Source organism: Podarcis gaigeae (genome assembly GCF_964106915.1).
Source record: "Podarcis gaigeae genome assembly, chromosome: 7".
Lineage (NCBI taxonomy): Eukaryota > Metazoa > Chordata > Lepidosauria > Squamata > Lacertidae > Podarcis > Podarcis gaigeae.
Genome location: NC_139683.1, coordinates 44,141,219 through 44,155,312, shown reverse-complemented (window position 1 = coordinate 44,155,312; position 14,094 = coordinate 44,141,219). Strand labels below are relative to the sequence as shown.

Genomic DNA, 14,094 nt, shown 5'->3' with positions numbered 1-14,094 from the left:
TTGATACCCCGCTTTGCCTCTTCTGTTCCTCTGCTCTCTGTTGTGGGTTAACATTGCCTGCACCTCATCTCAGGGGTGGAGGAAGGGGGGTGCAGTCATCCTGGGTGTCATCACTGAGGGGGGGTGACAAAATGCCGGGCGGCACTCACTGTGAGGCCTTCAGCACACCCGAGCCATGTGTCTCTCCTGGGAGAGACGTGGTGGCTTGGGTGACCATAGACACCACGCTGCCCAAACGGTCTGCCCCCCCCCACTGTAGGGCAGGCAGTGGGAGGAGGCAGGCAGACTCTGGAGGCCCTGGTAGATGACATGCTCAGGGGTGGAGGAAGGGGGATGCGGTGGGTCAGGCCGCGCCTGGGTGTGCTGCCCTAGGCACCAGAGTGGCTTCCTCCACCATTGCCTCATCTCCCTTCTCTTTCTCCTATCATTCCCTTGTTAGGGCCAAAACAGATGTGATGCAGGAGATCGAGAGTCAGATTACCTTTTTAGAAAGACCAAAAACCACATTGAAGCAGCTGCAAGAAACTTCAGTTTGAATGGAGCAACAGCACTGGAGAGACAGGTGCTTAACGCTTTTCCAAGAAGCAGAAGGGGGCGGGAGACTGCTTGACAGTTCTCAGACTATTTCTTTATCAACAGAAGGCTGTGCTTTTATATATGCAGGCCCTTTTCAAGTTTGCTTTGGTGAGCTGCAGCACGACTGCTTTCCCAAGCCGATTTTGCTCGGGAATCAATGTAAAAAAAAAAAAAAATTGCCTTCAGAAACAACCCCACCCAAAATATATTGCGAACTACCAACCTGTGCAACAGTCTTGGTGTGCATGTCTTTATCCCTTGTCTTCCCCTTGTCACTTCCCTCAATATCAATCATATTTATGTACATTTACTTGAAAGATGCTGTTAGCATGCTGGACAATAATGTAGGTACCAATATAGTTCCTGCATCCCCCTTGTTCCTCCATGTTGCTAATTTTGGGGAGGGGATATTTAGAGCAAGAAAATAGCCTGGGGCAAAGGGTCATGCAGCTCATCCCTAAAGGGCTGTTACTCCAAACAAAATCAAAGTCTCTTGCAAGTATTTTTTCTGTCTGTCTGTCTTTTTTGTAAAAGGAAAGACCAATGTTTTTCCAGTGGCTCATCTGCTTTGTTCCTTACATTTGAAAACAGAAGCCTGCCATACACCAAGTCAGACCATTGACTCATTGAGGTCACTGGCAGCAGCTTTCCAGCAAAAGTTATTCCCAGCCCTTCCTGGGAACACCAGGGATTGAACCTGGGAACTTTCTGTGTTCAAAGCATGTACTCTGCCACTGAGCAATGGCCCTTTCCAAAGATCCTTGAAGCAGTGATTCCCTACTTACGTGGAGATCACTTCCTGGGTCCCAGTGTACATAAGTGAAATGCACATAAGTAGGGAGCCCAGCATAGTAAATACAGCTTCCCACCCAACAGCTGTTGAGTAGGGTAGTGTCAGGATGCTCCCGGCAGCTCCCGGCTGGTTGCCCAGGAAAGTATAAAGACAAGGAATAGTTTCTTAATGTCTTTTTTTATTTCAATCTTTACAGAGAGAGGCTATAGAACCCAGCTTCTTGGATATAATGGCATTGTCCCAAGTGAATCTCCACCTCCCCATCTCTCCCATTTCCTCATTTGTCATTCTCATCATCTTCCCTACAGGTGCTGCTACATGCCCTCTGTCTTTGAGCTCTTTGATCTCCTACTTTTAAGGCTTGCTGGGTTCTGGGAGATGGAGGGTCTGGAATGCTTTCTAACAGCAACATTTCAGCTGGGTGTTGTCCTGGCTCTACCATGATTTCCCAGCTTTTCCCCTCATCTGCCTCTGAGCTGCTACATCCCTCAAACCCCTGTTGTAAATCTATACTGTCTTCCTTTTCCTCCTCCCTGGAAGGGTCAGGATGGGGAGATGGTCTCCACCATTCCTCCTCTACCCTAGTCCCTGTCAGGTAGCATGTTAGCAGTTAGAGCTCCTGTGTGCCATTTTGGAGTCCTTAGAGTCTTTTTTTTCCTGGACATCAGGTTCTGGGGAGGGTCTCCTTGTGAACCATGAGGACTTTACAGCTCTCTCCTGTCATTTCAAGTAAGTACTGAATGTCCCAAATAGACATTGTGATAAATGGTAGCGAAAGCTGTTGCGCCCTAGCAGAGCCAACAGAGACACTTTCCTCCTGATGAAGACTGGCCACCAAGGTGACCAAAGCTGTTTCATTCCTGAAACTGGGCCTGAAGCAAACATTGGAAAGGATTCAAGTAATCAGTATCATCTTAGAAAGCCTGGAGTTGAGGTGACACAACTCATCCAAGTACCTTGCTTAAAATGGCAGATTGGACAGAGATCTTAAATTATCCACAAGGGTGGGAATCTAATGATGTATTTTTCCTCAACAGAGACCTAGTCTTTTAAAACAGATGGTACAACAGCATCCTCATTGACTGTAGGGAGACACAGCTGTGTGCATACTTGGCATCTGTCCATATTGGTAGAACACATGCTTCTATGAAGGTTTCAGATTCTGGGGAGGGCCATCCCCGGTCAGAATAAATAGGACTTCAGTAGTCCAAAGCAGATCCTTATTTTTCATTTTTTTAAAGCAAACAAATCTCACAATAAAGATGCACAGTATTCTGTCTCACATCTAAAACACACCAAGCACTACTCCAGCTTTTGTCATAAACTGAATCTTCCCAGATCCATAATAACGACAGATTTCTAACACTGTAATCTTAGCCGGGTCAGTTCATTAAGCCTTTCTAGATGCTTCGTCCCCTGACATTTAGATCAAGAACTCCATGGGAAATCAGTCAAGGGATTTTGACATTGCTGCTGGCCATCATCCAGGGGGTTTAGTTTTACCATCGTTCTCCAGCACATGCACATCTTCTCCCCACAGAAGCTGCACACATAATCCCATGCTAGGGGACTAGAAAATACAACATGACAATTCATTTGAACAAGTCCCTCCAGATTTTGTTGCAGTGTTTAAGAAAAACCTTTAATATGGCAAAATGGTTTGTTTCCTTAGCTGGCATGAAAGTAATTTGCCAGTCCGAAGTATGTATGTGTATATATGTGTGTGTGTGTGTGTGTGTGTGTGTGTGTGTGTATTGTTAAAGAAGAAATTGCTATGGAAGAACAAATTGTAAAGCAAATAAAATGGACAACATGGAAACAGATGGAAAGTGTTACAATGGAAGAACAAAACCTGCAAGATAAGTAGTCAAGTAATTTAGCAATGGGGTGTGCAATTCCCAAAATGAATCGCTACAGTTGCTGTGGCACTTAGGGCAAGAGTGCTTTATTAGATAGGTGTTTAATATAAGAGCACATCCAACACACAGCTCATTCAGGGTGTGTAGATTCTCTCATTCTGCACATTTCAGTCCAGTATTTTTTTCTTATCAACCTATCAGTATTTTTAGCTCACCCTTCAACCAAAGTTATCAGGGTGCTGAACAATTTATATTAAAATGCAAAATAAGATATCAGCATTTTAACCCGAGAACTATGATAATACAGAAAAGACCAACAGCAGGACAGCAGATAGTCACAAAGCAACCACAGATCATATTGTGACCTTCCAAGGGTCAGGCTTAGCAATTGGCAGCAAAATGATAAGAACAAGGGATATACAAGGAGGGAATTACAATATTAGGGTGCCAAGTCTGAGAAGGCCCTGCTATGTGTCACCATGGCATGAGCTGTGGTTAAAGTTGGCATCAGCAGGGCTGCCCCAGCAGATCTCAATACACAGATTGGCATATATGGGGAGAGCAGCTCCTTCAATTACCAGGAATTCATGTAAGTGTGCAGGAGCTGGATTCACACTGCACTGGACCATTGTTCCCACAGAAGGGCATCTAACACAATTGAAGTGCCAGAGTTTTCACATTTCAGGTTGTCACAGGAATTCCTTCTCTAAAGTCAAGTATAAAAGAAGCTGCTTTGTGGGGCAACCTAAGGCTAAGTTCAAGACTACAAACTCCATCTTCTCCAGAACACCAGTCTATTTTTATTTACAACATTTTAGTTTAGCCAGAAGAATAGATACTATTTCTGATCTTGCAATAAACAAAATCAAACTTTTGAGAAGCATTTACTGTATCTGCATACTGCTTAACACCAAAATAGGCCTCTTAGTGGTGTACAAGCACAAAACCCAATGACACAAGCATCAAAACACAAACATCCATAATTAAAATACGGAACAAAACATAGGAGGTAGCCCTGCTTTGTTTGGGGGCTCTTCTGATTCATTCTGCAGAGTGGGGCCCCGATCTTCCACCCCACAGATCTGCCCTGGTGGCACCACTGCCCACCATTGCATGAGCTTTTACCCTTATGCTCTTTAAGTAAATTCTTCAGAGGCTGTGCAACACACAGCTAAAATGATTTGTAAAGAAACAAGGTGTGTCTGCATGGGTATATGCAGAGGCGGAGCTAGCTGCTCTGGGGGGCGGGGCTAGCCACCCACATGGTGGGGCGAGCATCCCAGGGAGGCAATGTCACCTCCCTCAGGGATGACACCTGGGCGGGCTGCACCCCCTTCCTCTGCTAGTGGGTTTATGCAGACAGCAGCAGAGATTTCAAATCATACTGTTGGGGGCTGATTCTTGCAGGAGCATTAAGGAAAATGTGAAGCAGGGTAAAATACATCTGGCACAAGGCTTTAAATAACATTTAAACATTTAAGCAATGTTTTCATACCCACCCAATAAGGAAGTCACAAAACCATGTCTTCCCCCTAGTAAAGGAGGAGCTTAACCAAATGCTTTAGCCTTTCGAGATGCTGAAAAGTGGCTTTTAACTAGCCTGAATAAAAACTGGACCAAACAGGATGGCAAATATGGTGGGCTTTTCCACTACATTGTCCCCTCTACACAAACATCTTAACATGTCAGTTGTTCACTAGGCCTGTCTCCTTTCCCATTTAAACTGCCCATCTGCTTACTTGACTGCCAATGCTGAGTTTTTACTACCGTGAACACTGCAGAGCCAAAGTTAGATTCTTTTCAACTACACGCATCGCTGAAACAATTATCTATAAGCCTCCAGTTGTGAAGCCTTTACAACTGGAAGTGGGAAGAAGAGTCGGTGAACAATTAATATATTTTTTTTCCAGAAGACAACAGCAACCCTGTTTCAAAACATCCTATTGGTGACAGCAAAGAAAGAAAAGCTGCCAGTTAGGAATAGTGACAACAAAGCAAAACATGATTAGGAAGCAAACTGTTTTTGTTAAAGAATCATTTGGAGATCAAGAATGTTAAAACTGTTAATCAGAGACTTTCCCGGCAGTACCTGAACTTTGATGACCTAGAGGTGTTTTGCTAGCTCCTTTGTGGTTAACTCAAACTTCTCTCTTTGCCAACCCAGAATGAGTCGTGCTATTCCTAAAACACCACCACCAATGACTCAAATGTTTAACTTCACAGGACAACATGAAAGGAAAGCAACACTATTCCAGTTAGCAGAGGTGAGGCATTTGTCTCTTTTTGAAATTAGATTACAAAAACTAAATATGCGTTCTTAGTTCCAGTCTGAATAGGATTGTATCCTAACGGTAACATGAGCGGAATGCCACTCTTACTGCAGCTCCCTACATCACTCAATAAGTCTCTCATGGTAGTTGGTTGACCTTCAAGAAAGGCTTGAGCAGAGACGCCATCTTCCAAAGAACATTGAGGGGGCCCAACACAATGTCTTGATGTTGCTCAACATCCTGATGTTGCTTCATGCTCTGCCTCAACAATTGGAGTGGGTGGGTATGCCTATGGGCCTGGCATAGAGTTGTGGGGGCTGTATTGGGAGGTGGAAACAGGGGAGAGAAATCCATGTTGGATATGGAGTCTTTTAGTCTTCTGAAGAGTACATTATATTTTTCACAAACCTGGTGACTTTTGAATGGTTGTGGTCACATGTAGTTGTTCAAAATTATTCATGCTCAAGGGATCTGAGATTTAGCAAGAGTGTGGCACAAGGCTGCAAAACTAACAGAAAGCACAGTGAACAGATGGGTATCTTCCAGATAATGTGGGGCCAACTATCTTTAACTTGCAAAAAGTGGAGGGCTGGGAATGGACTCAATAATTTTTTTTGGGGGGGGCAGTGGATTTTCAAAGTGTTTCTGAATACACACTACACAGATTCAATTTTGGGTAAAAATGTTTCAGCTGCTTGGAAGCTCCCAATGAGTCTTTTATCACTAAGGAGGTGGAGTCCAAGGCGCCCACAGCATAAATGCAGGCTAGGGAAATGCTTGACTTTTGAATAAGTTCAATTTGTCTGGAATGTGAAGAACTGAAGCAAGAACTAAGAAAAGGAAGAGATGGCATATTTCCTTCCCAAGGATACTTAGAACTTCCAATTACTTCAGAGGCCTTTTAACATGAAAAGGGTACTGTTCTGTGGTTAAGAGGCAGAAAGAGAGTGAGAGGCCTTTCATGGCCTTCTAGTAAATGGTGGTTGCCAGGACTGAAAAGGCTGGCATTTCTTGCTACCTCTAACTGCAGCAAAAGAACTTTCTGTGAAGCCCCACAATGGTTTGATCCGAGGACTTTGCTGCTGTGCCAAGGTGCGTAGTCTAGGCATAATAAATGCGAATGAATGGAAAGTCCAAGCACTGACAAGTACCCAGATTTTCTCATTCAGCATATTCACACTGCTCAGCAAGCAGAACAGCTTTGGCAGAAAGAAAGCAGCAAGCATCCTTAAGCATTCCCCGGGAGAGCTTGTTTCCTTTGGCAAAAAGGATGCTTGGGGAAGAAAGGAGATGCACTGAAAGTGAATAGAGGTGATTTCGCACTATGCTTTTGCATGTTACTCCCGTGTCTTAAAACATTTTCATAAGAAGTGTTTAGTGTGATTTTTGCTTTCAAGTCTGGCCCATGTGTACTATGAATCATAGGATGGCTTGGCAGTACCCATGAGACTCTTTGTTTCTGCTCAAATGCATTCTTTAAAAAAAGGCTAACATGGCTATATAGGACTCATTCTGTGGTCTGTGGCATGAAGAAAATATGGCCAGCATCCACTTTTTGGCTCCTGCAACTAAAAATATCCAGCCTGTCTTTATAACGAAGGGGTCATCCACACTTCCTCTTATCTCATGGCTTTCCCCAGGGGAAAACCACTCTTTAGCACTCAGTCAGAGCAAACAACAATTTGGGGTTTCTCCAAATTAATGTTTGCTTCAATTTAACACCAAATAAAGGGTTTTCTCTGGGAAAGGAGAGGGGCACCCTAAGTGAACCTGCAGCAGCTATCTGGACTTAAGAAATAATAACAACAATGGCTGGGTTTTCAATCTGATGCCAGATATCTAGATCAGCATTTACCTGCAAATTTACTTGAATTGCTTACATAGCACATGTTTTAGCAGAATCATTGATTCAGGGATCAAGTCCTCCTTCTAACTAATGAATGTTCTTCTGGATGTTGTATTTTACTTGCTGTTGCACCACACCGTAGTGTTATTGCATAAACAGTAATTTGTACGTTTGGTTAAGACAGCACCATATCATGGATTTTGTCTTAAAGTCCGCAGAAACAATTGTTCTTTTGCATGTGCCTTATTTGTTTACATGAATTAAACTACTTGCACATAAAACTATAGATGGTTTGGTGCATCAAGGTAAAATGAAGATTTAATGAAAGCTAGTTTAAAGAAGCACTATTAGTTTGACAATAAGAATTGTCATTTACATAAAGCATCTCTCCCAAATTACAGAATGCAATTAAAGACAAAGATGCCAGAAGGTGAAACTACTCTCTTCAATGAGGAGAGGTACATTTTTTTCACTTAATGCATGATCTCAGAAGCACAGAAGAAGAACATTGCTATTTATTTTATTGCTTTCTGTGATATGCAAACAGCATTACTCTAGAGTGAATTCTTTCAAAATATGAGATGGAGGCAGGTCACAATCTTGAACTCTCTTACCAGAGATAAACAAGCACCTGAATTTTGTCCCACTGACCTGCCATCAAATCAAACCAATGGATGTGAGGGCGATCTGGCTACGACATCTGTCACCCCACTGATAGCCAGGGTTGATTCAACCTGCCATATTTTGACTGAAGACATATGTTGGAACTACTTAAGACTATTATTACAGTAACTTTTAGAGAATTTTTTAAAATACTGAATCATTAGCAAAATTCAGTTTATTGTTTCCATTTCTGCCTGCTTGCCTATGTTTTAGCAATGATGCAATACAGTATTGCTGCAATTTTCAGCTTTTAAAATTTTCAAATTCTAAGTACACTTAAAATTTCTGTAGGCTTGGATGGGACGTGAGATTCCTGTATGTTCCCTGCCTCCTTCACAAAACATGTGGATCTGTGTCTACATGAACTTGTTAGCAGCTATGTGGGGAACAAAGAGGAGAACGGGAAGCAGAGTAAATTAGAAGACAAAGGGGAACTCCAAAGGGGAACATGAAAAAGCCCTTCCCAGAACACAATGTTTTACAAATTGCCATTATTATTGTGAAATCAGTGCCAACATTTGTTCTTCTGATTTGCACCAGATATAATGTACTTTTCTGCACACAAGGACAGGAAGTCCTGATAGAATCCTAATAGAATCTCTGTGCTCAAAAGCCATCCATGTACCAGACAAGACTGCCATCTGTTATCAGCATGTGTCCATACTTGTCAGCAAGACTAAGGAGGCTCCCAGACTGTCACTAGTTTCAGGTGGGATTCAAACACATGCTGGCAAATTCAAAATTGTAGTGGATTGGGAGATCTTTCCCAAAAGACTGGACTTTTTGTAATGAGGAAAGTGACGGGAAGAGGCACTATAAAGTGAGGGATAGTACTTGCTTTGACACAAGAAACTCCAGCTTTGAATCAGGATGAATGCTCAATAAGCAGGTCATCTGGGAGCAGCCTGAATCTCATCAAGGAAAGGATAATGCATCTGGGGGCTATGAACAAGACCAGGTCTCATCTCATGTTCTTAGAAGATTTAGAACCAGCTGTCAGATGGTGTGTAGGATAACAGATGGAACAATGCCAGATCTGGTCCTTTCCATAACCTGTCTCAATAAAGACAGGTAATGCTTGCCTCCAAGACTGGCTTGGGAAGCACTGTCCATACCTCTTTGCCACTTTTCCCTACAGGCAAAGAGAGCACATTGACAAGCACAGGCATGAAAAGGAATAGCAATTTTTAAACACAGAGTTACATTTTGCTGCAGCTTTACACTATGCCATTTAATGGTACAGGGAGCTACATAGCTATCTAAGGATATCAGAATGCAGCTATCCCAACACTAAAGTTCCAGGAATCAAGCTTTTGTTTGATATGAAAGTGTAGCTACATCAATATCAACACTTGTTTACTGCTGCTACACGTTGCTAGCAATTTCAGATCAAATTTGCAGATTTCAAATGACCACCATGGTTTTAGTGAAGAGGGTACAATTTTTAGATTAGGCCTAATTTTAAAATTTCACAATTAGTTTTTGCTCACCAGACCTTCGCTTTAAGTCAGGAATGGGGAACTTGTAGCCCTCCAGGAGTTTTTCAGACGCTGGAGAACTGAAAGTTATATAATTTAAGCAGGATTTCAGCTCATTTCTAAAAATGGTTGGAATGACACAAATATGTACAGATTAATTGCTTTATTAGTCCAACCTTGTTTCGTGTGCACATCTGGCTTCTGAACTTTAGAGTGCTTCAGACAGAATATAGTTGTGAAATTACATTTGTCTCCCATTATTGCCACTGCTCTTATGTTCTCACAAAAATGGGATGCATCCAACAGAAATAATAAGAATGAAGAACCAATCTCAAGATGCTGAAGAGCATTGCACTGTTTATTAGTGCTTTGTGTTCTCAAAAGGTTCCTGCCATCCCTTCCCTTTCTGTAATGTCGAAACTGCAGATCCTCTTGGGCTTAGTTGGCTATAAGAGGAGGGGGGAAAACCTCAGATCAGGACTGGCATTGTCACTTCCCATCTTACTTTGCTACTCAAGAAGACTGTCACTATCAACACATATTTGCTTGCAGACATGGCCAAAGGAGGGGAAAGCAGTGACTTTTGCTGTTGCATTTCAGCTGCTATGATCCTAAGCCTGGAGAGCAGGTGGCTGCCATATATTTGTGCTCATTCATGTCTCTTAAGCACCAAAAATGACCCTCAGAATACAAGGGAAGTTAGGTATGGGAAGGGTTCTCTCTCAGACTCCACTGCAATGGCACACTGTTCCAGAAGGGGTAGAGGAGTACCACCTGAACTGTGTTCCTCCCAGCCGGCCCCATAGTTGATTGCTGGGTTAAAGGGTGTGTGATTGCAATGGGGAGGAAGCTGTTTGGGGGAACTAAAGGAAGCACCATCTCTCATTGCTAGGGTGGGGAAGGATCTGCTCTCCTCTGCCTCATCAGGGACTTTGAAAGTGAGGATCACGCTGGCTGCTGCCCCTGTAATCCCCACTTTAAAAGGATTTCTTACTCATTGCTGTGATGGAGAAGCCTGCCTTTCTTGGTCTGAGCAGGGAGAGACTATGGCAATGTTTGTGCGTGTGTGCGCGCGCGCATGTGCACTCAGACCATGTTGATGCCACCAACTTAGGCCCTCCAATGGTCACACGTTGCTCCATGTGGTCCTTGAGGGCAAAAGGCTTGTCCACCTCTGCTCTAGGAGAATGTATGGAAAAATTAATCATAGGATACTTGTGCTAACAAAATATGATTTTTAGCAACTAAGGTTATGGACTCCTTCAATTCCCATCTGGTACTGAGTACTGGAGCTATCATTTAGCACAGGGCTGGGGAACCTCAGGCTGGGAGCCTATTTGCCTGGCCCTCAAGACTCCCCCAGGCCACCCTTGGCCCTGCTCCAAAGCCTCTTCCTGGAACAGGATGAGGGACATGCAGTTCAGCAAGTGATAGCAAGCTGGACAGCTGTAATTTTGGCCCACAACAAAAGAAAATGTGAGTAAAAAGCAGAAGCTGCTTACTTTTAATCACCTTCTGTAGAGTCATCTCTTCAGCCTACCAGCTCACATTTCACAAGGTGACCATTCAGAGGGTCAAAGCTGAACACATATTGTAAATTCTTCAATGATTTTAGCTTGATGTGAAAGTTTTATCAGATTTCCTGGTGGGAAAGTAACTGAGGAGTAATTAACCATGTCACAGTATTATGGTCCAAGCTGGATGAGATGGTGATCCAGCTGCCATGCATACGCAAGTCCAGTTAGAAAGCCAGTTGGTACTACACAACTGGGAACAGTGAAGGAGTGGTGGTGGACTGAGTTTCCCATGCTCCCCAAACAGCTGCTTCTCCCATTCTCATAGCACTAGGACTCAGGTTCATCCAATGAAGCTGAATGTTGAAAGATTCAGGATAAAGTGCTTCTTCACAAAGCACACAGTTATGCTGTGGAATTTGCTTTCACCAGAAGCCATGATGGCCACCAACTTGGATGGCTTTAAAAGACAAATTTATGGAGAATCAGACTATCAATGGCTACTAACCATGATGGGTGTCTTGCATCTCTGTTGTTGGAATGCTGTTGTGCTCTGGTCCTGCTTCTGGGTTTCTCATAGACATCTGGTTGGCCACTGTGAGAACAGGATGCTGGACTAGATGAACTACTTCTTAAGTTCCTATGACTGGTAAAGGTAAAGGGACCCCTGACCGTTAGGTCCAGTCGTGGACGACTCTGGGGCAGCGGCGCTCATCTCGCTTTACTGGCTGAGGGAGCCGGCGTACAGCTTCCGGGTCACGTGGCCAGCATGACTAAGCTGTCATGGTCCAGTCTACGGGCAATCAAAGTCCTGGCTGAGGACGTCGGGACCGGGGGCAAGATGGCGGGGTGGGAGCAGGAACAAAAGTCCAGAAGCCAGGGGTCCAAGGGTCAGGAAGCAGGGAGTCATTAAGTCAAGGGTCCGGGGGTCCAGAAGTAAGGAGTCAAGGAGATGAGGTCCAAGGATCAGGAAGCAAGGAGCTAAACGCAGCAAGGCAGGAAACGTGTTGCTGTGGCAAAGAGCTGAAGGGAAATGCTAACCTTATATCCCTTCCTGGCTCTTGCCACCAGGTGCAGTGAGTTACCAAGTAGCCTCACCTGTGCGGCCGCGCCTTGCCTCTCCAGAACAAACTTAGGAAGGCCCCAGTCCTGTGAAGCCCTACTGGTCACAGGGCCTGGCTCCTGCATGCACTCCTGACATAAGCTGCTTCTGGCGAACCAGAGCAGAGCACAGAAATGCCGTTTACCTTCCTGCTGGAGTGGTACCTATTTATCTACTTGCACTTTGACGTGCTTTCGAACTGCTAGGTGGGCAGGAGCTATGACTGGTACAGCCATTTTATTTCTAACAAAGTTCTATGTATGCACACAGCTGGACTTGCTTACTAGCAACCAATCCAACCCCAACAGTACATTTTGATGTTCTATGAATGCTTGAGATACAACATACAAATTCGTTAAGAAAGCTAGTTTTTACTTAATATTTCCTTGGAAATACAAAAATACATTCATGAAACATGACTAGATACAATAATATCATGCCATTTCAGAGGTTTTGAATGCTTGGCTTATTCCCTTTAGATACATTGCTTTGAAGACTCTAAAACTTTCTTAATGTAAAAGTGTTTTTCTGTCCAGACATTTCAGTGCAATTAATTTTCTTCTAATAACTTGTTGCATTTCTTCTGCTCCCAAACTAAATGGTAAAAATTGCTTACATACTAAACCAATCCAAGTCAGGGTTATACATATGGTACACTGTAGTTAAACATTAAATAATCCAGATAATAAAAGTTGTAAATCTGCTGTCTTTCTGTGTTGGAAATTTCTGCCAAGTATTGTCTGACAACTTCTAAATTTGTTCTTTTTTCACTGGAATGCCTGTCTTTGAAATTAGGAAAAGTCAGGCCCTCTGGTGCACCTATTAGTCTCAAAAAATAATTGGCATCATCTCCCAAAGTCTCAAATTTTCCAATGTAATCATAGTTGATAGCACAAGGATAACAGAGTTGGCTGATCTGTTCCCAGTGAGTGTCCATACCTACTGGCCGATGGGAATCTAACAAATACTGGATGAACTCTTTAAATTTCACTCCTGAGCCCGTTGCCAATGCCACTCTATCTGCATTAAGTCTGTATTTCTTAATAATTGCCTTCCCAAATACAGGGTGGTAGTAGTTGTTTGGATGTTCAAACTTATCTCTGAATGCAGACACTAATCTTTCCATGGGATCCCGTACAAATATAACTTTGGTGTACGTCTTTAAACGCTTGTGTATCCCTTTTAGATTGTAGCTGTCTAGTTTTCTGAGATGCTTTCCATAATGTGCAGCATCATGCGTAATGTTAGCAGCAGAATCAGCAACGCCACTGAGCACCATCAAAACCCGCTTCCAGTTGGAACAACCTGCCTTAGGCACCTCACAGTACAAGACTTTGTGCTTATCTTCCACATAGATTCTGGACACCATGCGCGTAAGGTGAGTCCGGGGTCTGCTTTTGCCAGTGTACCTTTTGCAGAAATCGTAAAGGAAAGATCTTCGTTTCTCTTGCATCTCATCTATGGTTTTCCAGTGATTGCTTTTGATTAAAGTTTTGTTTAAAGGGCGCAGAACTGGTGGTAAATTCACTTGCCTGAACTGTTTAAGAAGCAATTTAATCTTCTGCGACTCTTCAGATAATCCAGTAGTCAAGGAGCCTGTCATCCCTAGAATAGGGTCAGCATCTCCCTGAGAATGTCCAATCTCAATAAGAGCTTTATGTGGCTTGTCAAGCTTTTCACCAGTGACCCAGTTTTTTTGTTTTCTTTCAGGTTCCTCTGAAGAATAGAATCTGAAGTTCTAAGGGGGGAAAAAAGAAACCAGAGAACTCTTAGAATTTCCTCTATTGGGGCCTGCTAAAAATGTTGCTGCATAGAGAGCTGCTTTTCGGGATTCCATCTGCCCCATTCCTTTCTCTCTCCCCTCCAATTTTCCACACCCCCCATTGCCCCAACATTCACCCATCATGTTGTAGCAATTAAGCATGTTTTTTGGGACTCTCACTCCCTTAGGGTTTTGGTTCCTTTAGAAAAAACCGCCAACTACTACTGCAGC

General features: G+C 43.3%; 1 protein-coding gene and 1 long non-coding RNA gene across 3 annotated transcripts in view; one reads left to right on the top strand and one right to left on the bottom strand.

Annotated features, from left to right (window-relative positions):
* LOC310848799 overlaps window positions 1-14,094 on the top strand; it is a 244,473-nt gene that overhangs the window by 164,361 nt on the left and 66,018 nt on the right. The window lies entirely within an intron of this gene.
* The window catches only part of CHST9 (carbohydrate sulfotransferase 9), a 55,784-nt gene continuing 54,142 nt past the window's right edge, over window positions 12,453-14,094 (bottom strand). For both annotated transcript variants that reach the window (XM_083748280.1, XM_083748281.1), the window contains exon 4: window positions 12,453-13,839. In XM_083748280.1, the coding sequence (XP_083604406.1) occupies window positions 12,742-13,839 (1,098 nt within the window). In that variant the 3' untranslated portion in view covers window positions 12,453-12,741. The remainder of the gene's footprint in view (window positions 13,840-14,094) is intronic.